This window comes from Priapulus caudatus, unplaced genomic scaffold (assembly GCF_000485595.1).
Source record: "Priapulus caudatus unplaced genomic scaffold, Priapulus_caudatus-5.0.1 Scaffold49, whole genome shotgun sequence".
Taxonomy (NCBI): Eukaryota; Metazoa; Priapulida; class Priapulimorpha; order Priapulimorphida; family Priapulidae; genus Priapulus; species Priapulus caudatus.
This window is the reverse complement of record NW_014577110.1, coordinates 601494-617746: the sequence shown is the minus strand read 5'-3', so window position 1 is coordinate 617746 and position 16253 is coordinate 601494. Positions and strand designations below refer to the sequence as shown.

Below are 16253 nucleotides of genomic sequence, written 5' to 3'. Positions count from 1 at the left end.
TGTGTGTGTGTGTGTGTGTGTGTGTGTGTGTGTGTGTGTGTGTGTGTGTGTGTATGTATGTGCGTGAGTGTGTGTGCACGCGTGTGCTAGACGTCACGCATACGTCACGCATATGTCACGCATACGTTGTTTTTCTACTCGACCTGTTCTACTAATCAGATGCTTACACAGTGGGGATAATTAGACTCGTAACGTTGAGAATGAAATTCCTAGTAATTGCCACGCTCTTTAATCACCGAATAATGAGCAGACAGAAATTGAATAAAAATACACGCAATGTTTTGTCATTAACTTGTGAAAAACCGCTGAGCCATCGTTGACATGACAACACGTATGCCACGTGAATTGCCCTGTTGGCCCTGTGCCAATAGACACAGACTTTTCATTTGCATCTCAACCGTCATTTAAATACGAAAAGCTATACTTAGATTCATTAGACCTGTAAAATAATTTGCCCGTGGTGCGATATTGTAGATCCGTATGTGTATGTGACCCTAAGCGTAAAATTATATTAAGCTTAATTGGCACACAATTAAGCGACTAAAGCATTTTCCTATAGAAACTGTTGGTAATGGAGAAGCACTCCACTTAACGTCTGCAACGTGACTGACGTTACGTGCCTTTAACACGCGTGCGAAGTATTACAGTATTTCATCAAAATTCCATTTCAAAATGAGAATTTCTGAAACTACACACATTGGGCACGTCCAGACATGCTATATGCAAAACCAGCTGTCAGGCGGAGGCCATGCCCACATTGCGTACTTCCCTGAACATAACATTACTGTTAGCATTTGTCGTGGCCACACCTTTCTTTGCCCGTGCAGGCGAAATCTGATTGCGACACCTCGCGTCAATCACTTCTTAATTAATGCACGGATCCTAATGCACGTTCACTTGTTTTACGCATGCAGGGATTCGGTTTTGTCACGTTCCAAAACCCGACTGATGCAGATCGGGCGAGGGAAAAGCTCAACGGCACCATAGTAGAGGGACGCAAAATCGAGGTGCATGGTTCATCTATATGTGTTGATACTCGCCACTTGCCGCTAAGTACTGCCTGGTGGCAAGGCGCCGTCGTCAAGATGTGTCTATCGATCTACAAGCAGGTGTCATCATATAACTGCGATAAAAGCAACGCAAAGCTGACTTCTTCCTACCTAGCACTGTCTATGTTTTAGTAGATGCGTGTTGAATAACGCAGCAACCATCCGACAACCTCGCATTTGGCTGCGTATATACCTTTTTATATCGATCAGATTATCGATAGACACATCTTACGTAGCGCACTTGTTGCTTTCTAGTTAAGGCCGTATCTTGTATAGTTGCTGCATTGGTTATTTCCTTGTTTGATTATGGTATTTCAAACAATCTAAACATTAATTGTGACGAATATTAAACAATCAATCGTAACTATATCATTAGCTAAATAGCTGGCAATTATAAAAGCGCGAGAAGTAAAACCAAGGATCTTTCAATCGCTCTATATAAACCGAATGATTCGTGCGGCCCTTCCCTTATTATCTTTCTACCTTTGTCCACTCTCTCTCTCTATTTCTATTTCTCCCTCTCCTTCTCACCATCTCTCGCTCTCTCTCTCTCCGCCTTTCTTTCTACTTTCGCTGTATCGTTCTATCTCTCTGTATCTCTCTCTTTTTTCTCTCTCGCTCTCTCTCTCTTCATCCGTCATTCACCTATCCATTCATTCAACAATCCATCCATCCGTCCGCCCACCCGCCCGTCAGTTCGTCCGTCCGTCCGTCCGTCCGTCCGTCCGTCCGTCCGTCCGTTCATCTATCCATCCGTCCGTTCATCTATCTATCCGTCCGTTCGTACGTCCGTCCGTCATCTATCTATCCATCCAACATCAATCTATCCATCATTCATAGATCTATCTACCTATCCATCTATCTATCCAGCTCTTTTCCTTTCCTTTCCCTCGAACTTCTCCACGAGCTCTCTCTCTCTCTCTCTCTCTCTCTCTCTCTCTCTCTCTCTCTCTCTCTTCGCATGCATTTCTTTTCGAAAGCGAAGAGAGATTTTGATTTCATGCCCACATACGTGCGGGGAGTGCGACCAACCTAATATTATTAAACATGTAGAAATACTTCAAATTCGTAACCTTCTAAAACTATCGTCTATAGTTTCTATTCAACGGCCAAATTTATCAATAGCAATTGTGTTTGACAGACTATAGACTATGCAGACAGAAGCACGATCGAATTATCACTCGGAACGTAAACCTAACCCGCATTCCAATATTGATAGACGTTTAATATCTCCTATGCGGTGTTTTCGTATATTAGTCGAATATACATGGTAATATGTGAAAAAAACCAACGCGGAGTACGCTGGGTTGGAAGCTAGGTTGTGATAGTACTCATCGAATAAAACTTTCCCGATCATCGAGACTCTGTCAATGGAGTATCAGAACAAGTAAGCAGCAGAAACAGGTATTCGTCATAGCAAGCTAACGAGAGATGGCGCCCTTTAAGCGCAATAAAACCTATTGAAACCCTAACGATTCGTTCTGCACAAAGAGGTTGAATTTGTCAAAATGGCAATGGTTGTATATCCTGGGAGGGACCACCAGTCGCTATCAGAGTGACTGCTCATTAGACATGCGCCGACAAAATATCTAAGTTATGCAATTAGTTCCCGCATTAGCATCAGACTCTTGGAATTCTTACGTTTGATATTTCCTTAAAGCTGCAAGAAAGCACTGGAGGATTGGATCGTCGATCAATAGTATATTATTAGATACACCGCATAATCTCCATATAGCCTCTGATATTTTAAGATTCTACATTAGCGTGTGATGCGTTTTTAACTGCTTTAGAAATAATGCAGACGTTATTATATTCTAAATGCTAAATTCTCTCACTGTTATAATGGATTCCCTCCACATACGCATTTCTATAACACCCCCCCCCTCCCCCTACGAAGGATCCTTGTTTTTACGAATGCGCAATTATGTTATACACGTTCCGCGATTATGTTATCAGCGAAAACCTTTGTGCGTCCTATCGGATCTCAAGATATACGCGATTATAGTTTACGATTTAAGTAAACAGTTGTAGCGTTTCTCTAAACGAGAGAAATTGATTTCCATTCGAGAAGGTTGAACCGCCATTACGACGTTAAATATGACGAAAAAATGGTGTTTAGCCGACTCTCGAGATATCGTTTTGTTGTTGGATATTGTTACTCTATGGATAAAGAAGGAACACTCTCGTGAGTAATTTCGCTAAGCTATCCAGCTGAACTAAGCTAACTACTAGCTAAAAGAGATACGGATATACCTCGTAGTGCTTTAGGGTACGTACCCGGTTACGCGGTGTTATATCTTTCATTGCTTACTGTTCATTTCCGAAAAGGTTGCACGAGTGTGAAGCTCACGTTTCTGGTTTACCCACTAGAGCATTCGATCTTTATCCGTTAAAAATACAGAGTCAGACTCGCTGGCTTCTCTTTGGGGGTACATTTTGACGCATGCGTGTTGTCTGTAACACTGTGGTAGATGTGTATGGACACGTCCAACATCGCTGCTCGCCGGGACCTCGCCAACAAATCCAATAAGGACCGTATACACAGGCGTGCTCCCGCCTAGCTTACAAATTGGCCCACAATCGTCGTTGCCTACATGCACATTAACGCAGTTGGCCGGCGAGTGAGAGAGAATTTCGATATCTCAGTATCCACGGGGCGAGCAGCGCTGCTGCATTTGCTGTAATATAGCGGTCTCTGGCCGTCGATGATATTGATACCTCTATCTATCGCGCCTCGTTTCACACCAAGTGCAGCCATGTTCGGACGCTCCTGGCCGCGCGTAACTGCGCTGCGTACGTGTGGAAGCTGCGGGTAAACGAACGTCGCAGCTAGAGATCTAGAAAAAATCGCATCGTGACCTATTTGCTAGCGGCCGCGTTTTCTGAATCGACGCTTGTCGCGCATTTGTCGCGACAGGGGTTGTCGTTTTATCTGTAGTTTCGGCATGCAGTTCCAGAGGTCCGCATGCTCGGACCTCGGTTCAAGGTGACCGTGACCAAAGAGTGTCCGATATCCGAATAACTAATGACTGCCTTTGAGTTTAAAAATTGCGAGAAGCAGACAACGACACTATACGATTTAGTCGTCGTGGTTTTCTTCATAATTCAGCATGGATATGAAAGGTTGGAATTTTCTGGTAGTCACTGTGTACGTGTGTAGAAAGCCTGTTTTGCGGCATGGAGTGTGTGCCAGGGGGTTCCGCTGTGACCCCATTTGTTCAGACTCGGTTGCACTTGGCGTGACTCATCGGTATGGATGGACATTGTGAATACCATGCTTGTTGGTGAATGTTTTAGGTTAACAATGCCACTGCTAGGGTTCAAACAAAAAAGAATGCTGCTGCTTTAGCCAATGGTAAGAAGCCTCTGGCCTGCTTGTTTATTTTAACACGAATAATAGTTATTCCTTGACGCGCACACGTTCTCGAAGCAATTTTAGTCGCCGGCGTTTTCGCAAATTGCGGAAAAATTTTAAATTATTTATAAAATATTCAGCCATGTCGTAGGCCTATTTGCTACAGGTGCAAATAGAAATCGATGTAATGTCAGATATGTATGTAATGCCAATTGTCAAAGTTAACAATGGTCAAATTTAATTGATTGACGCAGTTTAGCAATTTCGATTCGTAAACATCCTGGATAATCGATCCGAAATTATAGGCGCCATGAAAAATTATTTTTCATAATTATTATTTCATCATTTCTCTTACTTGCAATAACTATTTCGCCTTGCATTTGTTGATGCCAAAAAAAAATCGGTTCTTGAACTTTGCTTCGAAAACGCTATATATGCCGTACCGAAATTATTAGAGAAATTAGTGAGCGTGATACACTTATGACGTACGTGATTCACTTCTTTACTTTTGTTCTTTTTTCCTTTTGCGTCTTGACGTTCGATGTTAAAACAATGGAAACGTGCATGAGTTGGTGGTGCATTGTTTACGACAGACAGTGGTCACACGGAACTGCATGATGTGCATTTTTTCTCTGCATTTTGACGAGTCTTGCAAAATGGATTGCCGAAACACGAGCTGTGATTGAAACTTTAGCAGTTTGAACGAATGAAACTTATCTACGCACACACGTTCGATCGCTATCTATCTATCCGTAACTCTTCTTCTTTCTTTCGCTTACACTGTGACAGAGGGCTACTGAAAACTAAGCCTATACTAAAGAGAGAGGTGAACAAAAATGTTGCTGGCAAGATCTGGCCTGTTATTTTGTAGCTCACGCTAGATTTTTGTTAAGGATGCATATCCCGTGAGTTGTCTAGCACGTATGACAGCTCTTATTTCGTCGGGATGGCATGCGGTACTAATAATTTATAACTTCGCTGCCAAGCAGTGGGAAAATTCCCAAATCATGTAGAAAATTATACATTGTTAACAAAATACTGAAGCAAAGACACGCAATATGCACTTGGCAAATTATGCTCTCGCGCTATTCATCTGAACTCTCAAGTTAGGCAATATTTCAGTAGCCCCCCTATTTGCGTGTACGAGTAACGCGGGAAGCGTTTCTATGAATGTCGTATTTCTTTCGTACGTAGTAGCGGCATTGCGAGGAGCAGCGCTCACCAGGGGGCGTGTCGCTGCTGCTGCGGCAGCTGCGCGAGGGTACACTGCCGCGGCCGCCCTTCGACACCCCACACCAATGCCTACAGGGCCACCCTCGCTACCCCAGTATGCGCCGTAAGTTGCTAAGCCACCTACTACCCGCGATCATCGCTCTGTTTTGTAGATGACTTAGAATGTCTCTGGAATTCATTTTCATCTAGAGATAATATCGTAATTCCTTTCATCAAGGCCATCTTAAGCTTTTAGCACACACACACACACACACACACACACACACACACACACACACACGCACGCACGCACGCACGCACGCACGCACGCTACGCCACGCACGCACACGCACACGGCCACACGCCACACGCACACGCACACGCACACGCACACGCACACGCACACGCACACGCACACGCACACACACACACACATACACACACACACTCACACATACGCACATATATATACCTGTCATTTATAGACGGCCTTTAAGTGCAGGACAGATGTTAGATACTCGCTGCAAAGTCCGTGCTTCGTAAATCAAAGGCGGAAGAAGTGTGGAAGCCCCGTCTAAACTTGCAGTCCTACAGCCACCAACGATCTGTTTTCAGTTAGTTTTCCACGATGCACTGTTTCCGACATCAAACTCGTTGCAGCGCTGAGCGCTGCGTGTATATTGCTTGTCCTGTCATTTGGCTGATGTGTGTATGCAATTACCCGTGTAATTTTGCCGTTCATATTTCTTCGCAGTGCAATATACCAGGATCCGTTCCTAGCCGCGTACGCGGAACGATATCAATTACCGGTAAGTACCACATTCGCACCAATGCATGCTTTCATAATGCAGTAAACATAGAAACTGTACGGCACTTGGAAATATACAGGCTATCATGCCATGTAGTAGGAAACGTATAACGTTGCTCTCGTTTTCCAGTTTTTTATGCTGAAAACACTAACCTGTGCTTAAGGAGGAGTGATGATATAATCCGAGTCAAAGTTGACGATAGGAGACGCCCCCTCCCCCTCATCGCTCGTAGCGTCGCTTTCGGCGCTCCGTGGTGCAAATATTAGCGTGCCCTCGCTCAAAGCATTTCCCTGCTGAAGATGGAGGCGCCAAACAGCGCAGGCTTGAGTTTAAGCATGCCACAAGCTGGGATCGAAGACGAAGAGTAGTAGATCCTCTTAAATGCAATCTTTCCAGCGCTTGCAAGGTCACACAACGTCTCGGCAGCCACTGTTACGTTCGCCAAAGAGTAGCTGTTTGGGTATTCTGCTACTGTACGTACGGTACACGTGGTCATGAAGCGTATTATGTGGTTGTACTGCAGCCTGTTCTGCTAGCATCTATGACGAATACGACATACGCATATACGCTCTCCTATGACACTATTTGTAATAGGAAGATTCTTCCTATGACAAATATTGTTGTATGTGTTGAGCGCATCATAGGGGTTTAGGAGCGATATTATGAACGCAAGCAGTGAATTTGAGCTGTAAAGCGGAACGAAGTTATGCGTATATGCGTATGTCGTATTTGTCATGGATGCGAGCAGTACATGTTGCAGCACCGCAGCACGGACCCGTTGGAGGAGGAGAAGTCAGCAAGGTGCAGTACCTTGCGCAGTTAGAGTTACGGTGCAGATTTTTATACTATTCGCAAAACCCTGAAGCTGGAGCAAAGCAAACACCATGTGAGTTGTTAAACGACCACTGAAGAAGCTGCACTGAGTTTTTGGGGAGGAACCAAATCCTGTTAAGGATAAGCCGTGCGACAAGCTCGACACTATAGCAGCAATGAGGGTTAACCCGATGTTGTTAGCACAGTTTAAGCGGTAGTCTTTCTTGAGCAGAGTGACAGTGATGCCGCCCTTAATATCCTGGGAGACATTTTCCTTATGTCAGACAGACGGAGGTAGTGAAGGAAGCGCATTTAGGGGGGGGGGGCAACCTCCAGCCTATAGAACCGCAGCAGGCGCGAAGTACAGAGCCGGAGCGTTGTTGTTGGCAAGCTGCTTTGGAGCCTCAACCGCTTCTTCGACTGACGGTTCTAGCTCGAGTGCAGTTAGAGCTTTCTCCTGGGAAATGTTGATTCAGCTGAATGCTTTGCTCACGACGTAGAACGAGAACGGCTTCTTTGTGAGTGAAGCGGTTGCCTTCGAGGTATTGAGGGGCACAGACCAGAAGAGCGCCATCGTGCGATAAATTTAATTGATTCGAAAAAAAAGCAGGGGGAATCATGTCTTTCCGCGAAGCCTTCAGTCTCGTATGCATTACCCTTCCGCCGCTGATTCTGCATGCAGCAAAGTTCTCTTTGGCAAGTGCCCTTCATCTGGGCATATCGGTGGCGAGTTCTGTCCTCGTAGAGCAGTGCGTGAAAACAGTTGTGTTTTTGCTATGGCAAAGTTGACATTACTTCGATACTCTCATCGAGCCAATCACGTCAACTGACGCGCGGTTTTTTAGTTTGCTACGGTGGAGATATAAAGTTTTAACGGTGTGCACACGGGTTTTTGATCAGTCCAGCAGTCTGCGCTGTGACGAATGTGGAAACCAATTAGTTTGCTGTGAAAATTCTATCTCACAATGATGATGAAATCAATCATGTGCCATCGCTGGGTCTAAGATGCTGCCGTGTGCCTTCGTGGATGCTTCGACGGACGGGGGAGGGGAGGGGGGACAACGTGTTGGAGACTGTAAGGCTGACGTGGAAGCAGCGCTCGGCAAGCATAAAGCCCTGCTCGTTTCATCCGATCCGAGACTACGGGGACCAGTAATATCTCGCCAAGCTGGGGACTTACAGCCGACTCCTCCTCTTGCGTTAAAGACGCCGGGAAGAAACAGCCTATCGCCCCAGGGACATCAGAGAGGACGCGTGACAGCTGATCGCAAAAAAGGGTCTTCTCCTTGGGGAGGGAGCGGTTGAGGAGATGATGAACGCTTAGCAAGGCTTCCCCACTTCGCTGCGCATGGATATAATGTGGCAGCCGATTCCCTTCCAGTTGCCTACTGGTTGACGAAGGTTAAATTTCAAAGCAATAGTAACGCCTATTTTAGAGAGGTCTCTGTTCCTTCTAGAGTAGAAGGAAATTTAGTCACTGCCAATGAATTTTCCTATACCAGGATTATGGCACTCACTGGGGCAGGCAATGTCAATCTTCAGCCTTTTCAGGATTAGGTCCAACAGAAAAAATACACTTAGAAGTGTGCAGCGGCATATTGGAACCTGCCTGGTATGTTCTGCATCGGACATAGTTCTGACATTACAGGATGCTAGCTAGCATCAGTTGTGATATATGCTTGCGGCATGCCAGGGCGAGTCAGGAACACGGGCCCTTGCAGCTTTACCCATGGTCCGCCATCCCCGCAGGAGTGCTGCGCAGGCGTACAACGGATGATGTTGTATAGACGAGTATGTGGAACCTATGACGAAAATAAAGGTCCGGAGCTGCCGATGTTGCCCCCCAACAGCGTTGAGAAAGTAGTATACACGTTTCCATTATTGCGATTCCCACTGGTAAAGACAGGGAACAGAATCACTAGCAAACGCAAATCACCAAGTTGTCACCTATCTATGTAAGTAGGGGAATGAGAGAAATAGAGTCAGTAGGGCCATCCAGCTAGGAACTGAATCGGACGGATACTGGTGTTGGGAGACGAAAAACACGTCGGCTCTATTTGACACATGAAGAGATATGCCCGGAACGTTTTATCCACAAGACGCAGGGGTCGTGCCTTCACTCAGAATATGGTAAGGTGGTAGGTTTGTTTCCACGGCATGCTCCCTACGATTCGCTATGTTCTCGGATATTAACGAGGGTTCCTCAGGTATCTGGTAGGATGCGGGACTGTGCCAAGCACGGGCGGTCTTCATAATGCGAAGTACAGTGTATATTGTACGGCATATCGAATATTGCCGTTATAAAATCTGCTACGAATGCGCCTAGAGTTATATGCCCTCTATATGTAGCGACGGTTCTGTTGCCTAGTGCAGTCGAATTGTGTCCCGAATTACGTCTCAGGTGAGTGTGAAATTTAATAGGCGGCCTTGCTGGCGCCATGTTTGCACAGTCAATGCCGCGAGCCGTTGTTGCTAACGTTGCAACGCTATTTTATATTTCGCTATTATATAGCCTAATTAGAGTCGTGACACACCCGCTACGTACGCTGAACGTTAATCACGTTATATTCGCAGTGACGTTCTACATGCTACTGTGTGTATTCATAGTGCCGTTGTTCATAGTAAAGTGAAACACATCGCGTCTAGTTACATCGATAGCCGATATTTCATTGCGGCGTGGTGTTTTTTTTCGGAGGCTGTCACATCAGATACTACTGCAATTAATTAGTAATTCGGCACTTCCAGTGGCACTATGTGTGTGTGCGTGCGTGCGCGTGCGTGTGTGTGTGCGTGGTGGGGGGTCTCATTGTTCAGTTAGCGCGTCTGGTAGTAGCACTATGCGGTGCAATACATTGTCGCCCGTCACGATGTCAAATCTCAAGGGGCTGCCAAGTGACCGGTACCAGGGAGGTCCCCCCCCCCGATTGATTTCTGCGGCGGATTGATTTCTGCCACTACATTGATTTCGGCGCTGGCGCGTGGAGAGAGATAATGTTTATTGAAAATCTACTCGTGATTTAAACCCGCCATTATATTACGACGAGGGTTTCACCATGAAACTAGTAATGTAACGAAAATTGTAAACTACTGGTGTTACATGTTAAGGACTCGATTGACTTCACATTAAGTAACGCGGTCCGAGAGAACTGTTCGGATACCAACACAGCTGGTAGTTCTCGCGTCGTCTGCGCTAAACTTTTCCTGTCCACGATATTGACTGATTCATTTTTTCCAAATCAGTGTTTTTTGCTCACTCTTGTTTGATTTTCCATCTGATTTTAGGTTCCTGCTGCCAAACATCCTGTTGTGTCACTTGGGGAGCTAGGTTTAACTACTGGCAAGGCATTGTTGCCCGGGGTACTTTACCGTTTGTTTTGCTGTTGTACACTGCAGTATTGCTTGTGAATATCTCCCCGCTCTATTTATTTTCTCTATCTTGTTCTCTAGTCTGTCTCTCTCTCACACGCACACTCACTCACTAACAGACAGACACACTGATTGAATGACTGACTGACTGACTCACTCACTCACTCACTCACTCACTCACTCACTCACTCACTCACTCACTCACTCACTCACTCACTCACTCAACTCACCTTCACTTCATCACTTCAACTCACTCACTTCACGCACTCACTTCACTCACTCACTCACTCATTCAGCTACTCTCTCACTTCACTCACTCACTCATCTTCACCACTTCACTCACTCACTCATTCACTCACTCACTCACTCACTCACTCACTTCCCACTCACTCACTCACTTCACTCACTCACTCACGCGCGCTACCGCACGCACGCACGCAACGCACTCACTCACTCACCTCACTCACTCAAATCCACTCACTCAACTCATTCACCCACACAAACACACACACCGCACGCACCGCAACTCAACTCGCCTCGCTCGCTCACCAAACTCAACTCAACTCATTTCACTTCACTCACTCACCTCACTTCCTCATTCACTCCACTCACTCACTCACTCACTTCACTTCACTCACTCACTTCACTTTACTTCACTCACTCCCACTCACTCACTCACACACACTCGCACTCACACACACTCAACTCACTCACTCACTCACTTAACACAACTCCAAGCACGCACGCAACGCACGCACTCACTCACTCACTTCACTTCAACTCACGGCAGCCGCCACGCAAATCACTGCGCGCCACCTACGCAACATTCACTCACTCAACTTAATTTCAAATTCACTCACCCCCCCCCCCCCACACCCAACACACAACCACGCACGCACGCACGCACGCACTCAACTCACTTCAAGCGCACTCACTCATTCACTTCACTCAACGGCACTCACTCACTCATTCACTCACTCACTCACGCACTAACTCATTCACTCGCTCACGCATTCCCCCCACTCATGTCTATCTGTCTGTCTGTCTGTCTGTCTGTCTGTCTGTCTGTCTGTCTGTCTGTCTGTCTGTCTGTCTGTCTGTCTGTCTGTCTGGCTGGCTGTCTGTCTGTCTGTCTGTATGTCTGTCTGTCTGTCTGTCTGTCTGTCTGTTTGTCCGTCCGTCCGTCTGTCCGTTGGTCCGACTGTCTGTCTATGCAACTGTGTCACTGTGTCATTGTGTCAACCTCACTGCCATACACGCATCACTAGTTCACTCGCCGTCTCTTCTTTCTTCTGTCTGCACAATGCCTCAGTTTGCTGATTTTGGTCAGGTTTCCTTCTAACGCCTATCGCACTGTCCATGGTGTGTTTTTGTTCGTTTTAGCAATTCACCAGGCTTGCCTGATTAGATTCGTGTAAACCAATAACGTTTGTCGTGCGGTTGTCTCACTCACCTCAACGACAAATTTGCTATTGTTTCGTAAATCCTACCATTTAGCCTGTATATGCGCGCGCGCGCGCGCGCGTGTGTGTGTGTGTGTGTGTGTGTGTGTCAGTGAATAGGCGTTTTTTTCTTATATTAATTGTCACATTTCTCATAATATGCGCAGTAATATAATTCTGTAATAGGAGTTAAGCCAGCACTCATAAGCAATGCTATTGTTATTACTTTGGCGTAGTTTTTCACCGCAGCAAGTCTTTGGTCAAGCAAATCTAGATTTACCGCATGAATTATGCAATGTCGAACAGGAATAAGACCGCATAAACACCACCAATACCCGTTGTTGTTTGCCGATAACACAGCGCACTAACGCATGCCTATAAAAGGTTACAACTGAACGCGTGACTAGGAATAATTCTATCGGAAGCTACATTTTATGTTATTTATAATCGTCTTAGTTAGTCTGGTGGCTATACTACGTGGCTACGGTGTAGAAAACGGTTACTAAAGGTCATACGCACTCTCAGAATTCGAATATTATATATATATATATATATATATAATTACGAGTAAATTCGCCGACTAGTCTTGGAAATTATATGCAATGTCTCTTAAAAATTTGTCGGCACAATTGTCTGTTTTAGCAGACCCGTAAATTACATCACAGGCCTTCTCGATAAACTTGGGTGGATTTCTTGTAAAACAGTACGGATGATCACGTTTTATGTGCGTTTGTTTATACCAACGTAAAATGTGTTTGTTTTCTCACGTGAAGATGTTTGATCAATCCTTCGAAAACCATCTGCCGCTCTCACTCACCTGTGTCGGCTACTTTGTTGTTTCCGTCCGTAATATTTTACCCGTTCTTTTAAAGGAGGCTGTGTTTTCACAGGCTGGGTATCCAGCTGGATATGTGACCAGACCCTACCCGGGATCCGGAGTGATGGCTAATGCTAGTGCTCAGCCCATGCAGACCGTAGCCGGAGCATATACTGTCGGGTAAAACTCTTCGATCAACTCACAGCCGCGATAGCAGATAGCGAACAAAAGACTCTGAACCGAAGAAAGCAAATGGTCGTCACTGCCTACTCGACGTAGCATAACCGACATAACTATATATATACTACACCGATACCTTTCTATGCGCAACTTCACCTGAATCTTCATCGCCGAGCTGCTTTCGCTTCGTTTCCCGGCGAGCTGTTCTACTCTCGTAAACGTTTAAAAACGCTCCCGTTTGTCTTCGGCGCAGGTATGGCAGAGAGTACATGGATCCGTATCTAGCGGCGGCAGCGGCCGGACACAGTATAGGACCGGTGGCTGGCTACGGGGTAAGCATTAGAGCGGATAGTAAGTCTCATCTAGAAAGCAGTGATAGTCGTTCTCGCGTGGACTGAGCCAACGCTGAAAGCGAATTGACTATCGAACTACGGACACGAAGTGTACCAGAAAGCCACAAAGCGTTAGACGTACACTTTCCCGCCGCTCGTTTAACGTGCTGGTAATCATTTGACATTCCCCTTTTTCACAGGCGGCAGTCTACAGAGGGATGTATAATAGGTTCTCACCGTACTAGACAGTGCTGAGCTGCTATAGATCGCAACAGATGCAGTGTCAATGTTGCAAGGAATATGCGCAACCAACAACAGCAGTACAACGACTGGCTCTACCCCAGGTGATAGACGGACGAGCAACTCTGCAGCAAGAAGGCGGGAATGAAGCACAGACGGTCGGTCACGCGACCGGTCAAGATAATACCTGGTTACGGACATCATGTCAGTGTTGTATTTCGGTGGGGTTCCCGCAACAACTTACGCATACATACGGCGAAATACAACAACAGTCCATCGGTAAACGTCGGGCGCATGCGCATGTACGGTGTTCGTTTCATCTCCAAATGCTGTCTAATGCATACAAGGCGAACAGAAGGATAACTTGCGATAAGGATAAGCGACCGTAGGCTTCCATTCCCAGTAAACAAAAAGCCGCCAAAGAAGAAACCCCTGCCTTGCCAAATATTTGATGGAGGCTGCTAAATGTATTTCTTTATCAAACAGTTTTTGTAATTATTTATTATTGATTTTTTTTCTCTCTCACGATTTGTGGAATGTAATGGGCTTATTTCGAAAGAAAAACCGTTAACTACTTTAAGTGATAGGAATCTGGTAGCGTAAGTAATCAAGCACTTTCTTCTAGGATTAACATCTCTGACCACAAGTCTGGATATTTTAGTACCTAGCTTAGCGTTTAAAAGATTTCGGCATATATGTTATTTCAAGATGCCATCATCTTCTCATTTCCATAATTCTATTGAACTATTTATAAACCCATAGCTCTCCGACAAAAAACATCCCCGTGTTTATATCATGACTGCTGAATTTGTCCTCGTTAATAAAAAACCAGCCAGACACCAAACTACGTAACTTATATGCATAGGTTTATGCAGCTACAGATCTCTTTCTACCAATCTTCTCTTCTCCCTTTCGTCTAACGGCAGCTTTTGTGGTCGTATCATGAGCTCTTCGTTTCGTTTTGGATATCCGCGACAGAATGCAGAATTTGTTCGCAGTTTTTCATCAATGTGCTAATCGCTAGTACCAAGCGTCGAGATTCGGAATCCGGCACCGCTCACCTTTGAAACAATTCCCATATTTTATTGGGCGTGAGGCTGTTCATCTTGATATCAGGAGTCTATCTATATTGATAGACTCCTGTTGATATCGCTATCACGCTGGAAACTAAATGGACGAATTATGAGGCTGGGTTGCCAGGTGTTGCATGCTGTCATACAATCTCTTACGCTATCACTAGATATCGTCAAACTTTCTAGCCCAGCAGAATATAACGATGGCGGGAGAAAACGGTTGGTACGTGGCAGATTTGTTGGGCAATAACGTTGCCAAATGGTATAAACTATACAGTTTTAATGAAAATTTTCTTAAGCAATGGAATCTCATGTAGGTTATTTTTAAACTGTACAATTGTAAATAGCCTATGTCAGGTATTTATTAATTTTAGTTATTATTAAACTAGTATAATGTATTAAGTTATTTGTTTGTAGTTAAGAATTATTGCACATATTTGGTGCGATTAGAATAACCAAAGACCTTATACTGCCGCGAATCTGGTGTTATGACGATTAAAAGTAAATTGTTTCACAGCATCGGATTACGTAACTACGATATTAATAGATTTCTCTTCTGAACTTGTAACAGCGTTCATTACAACGACTAATTGCAAGATATATAGAACCGTGTAACTGTTATACGTTCAACATATTTGTATGGTTAAACATACAAACCACAACTTCTAGTCTCTATGGGTCGCACAGTAATTACCAGATACTGGTCGTATACGCATATTATCGTGGGGCCAGGGATAGCAATACATTACGAATGCTACACGTGCTGAAACGGTGGGGTAACTCAATATTTTATAAAAGATGGGCCCTCAATTGAATGTACGGGGAGGAGTCTCAAAATGAGATTGGTATGAAAAATGCCCTGCTCTCTTTTAAGTGGGTTTGTGTTAGGCAGTTGTCAACGAGTATTTAATGTAATTTATTGTTTGTCGTACACTGTACGTTGTCGTTTATTACGTAAAGCGGTTTTGCGGTTGCGGCTAAAATGTTAGGCGTTTGAACAAGATTTAGGATGTCAAGTGGCGCCATCGTGGGGGCAAAATAGAGGTACAAAAAGACCACTGTTAGTGCAGCCGTAAGGTAGCTAGATGACTGCTGAGTACAGGCCAATAATATTCTACATGCAGGAGTTTGAATGGGAATTTCTGACATGCAGCGTTATACAGCACGGTTATTTTGTAGATTCAAGTTTCGTCAGGAAAATTTAGTAAATTAAATAAAGTTGTATTTGCAAATATCTTTTGGAGAGTGAAGGATTGTGATGCACGCATAATGTTCGCATTATTTAATAAAGTTTTAGAAAAAATATCAATCGAGTAGGTGTATGGTTATTTGTATTTCTACTGCCAGAAATCATTTAATGGTAGAGTTTAGTATATCGTTCTTGAATAAGTGTGTTGTTCACAAGTTGTAAGCATAAGCATACTGCCGAAATAGTTTTAAATTTAACACACACACGCACACACACACACACACACACACACACACACACACACACACACACACACACACACACCTAAGCATATTAGGGTTAGGTTAAAGTTGGTTCGGGTCGGGTAGGGTTGAGA

General features: G+C 44.8%; 1 protein-coding gene across 9 annotated transcripts in view; it reads left to right on the top strand.

Moving 5' to 3' along the window:
• The window catches only part of LOC106820841 (RNA binding protein fox-1 homolog 1-like), a 74194-nt gene extending 58197 nt beyond the window's left edge, over positions 1-15997 (top strand). For 7 of the 9 annotated variants that reach the window (XM_014825425.1, XM_014825427.1, XM_014825428.1 and 4 more), the window contains 8 exons: positions 915-1007; positions 4347-4404; positions 5599-5740; positions 6371-6425; positions 10521-10595; positions 12919-13043; positions 13297-13375; positions 13576-15997. In XM_014825425.1, coding sequence (XP_014680911.1) covers positions 915-1007; positions 4347-4404; positions 5599-5740; positions 6371-6425; positions 10521-10595; positions 12919-13043; positions 13297-13375; positions 13576-13620 — 672 coding nt within the window. In that variant the 3' untranslated portion in view covers positions 13621-15997. The remainder of the gene's footprint in view (positions 1-914; positions 1008-4346; positions 4405-5598; positions 5741-6370; positions 6426-10520; positions 10596-12918; positions 13044-13296; positions 13376-13575) is intronic. The other 2 variants (XM_014825421.1, XM_014825423.1) reach the window with 2 other exon arrangements.
• Positions 15998-16253: the final 256 nt, after the last annotated feature.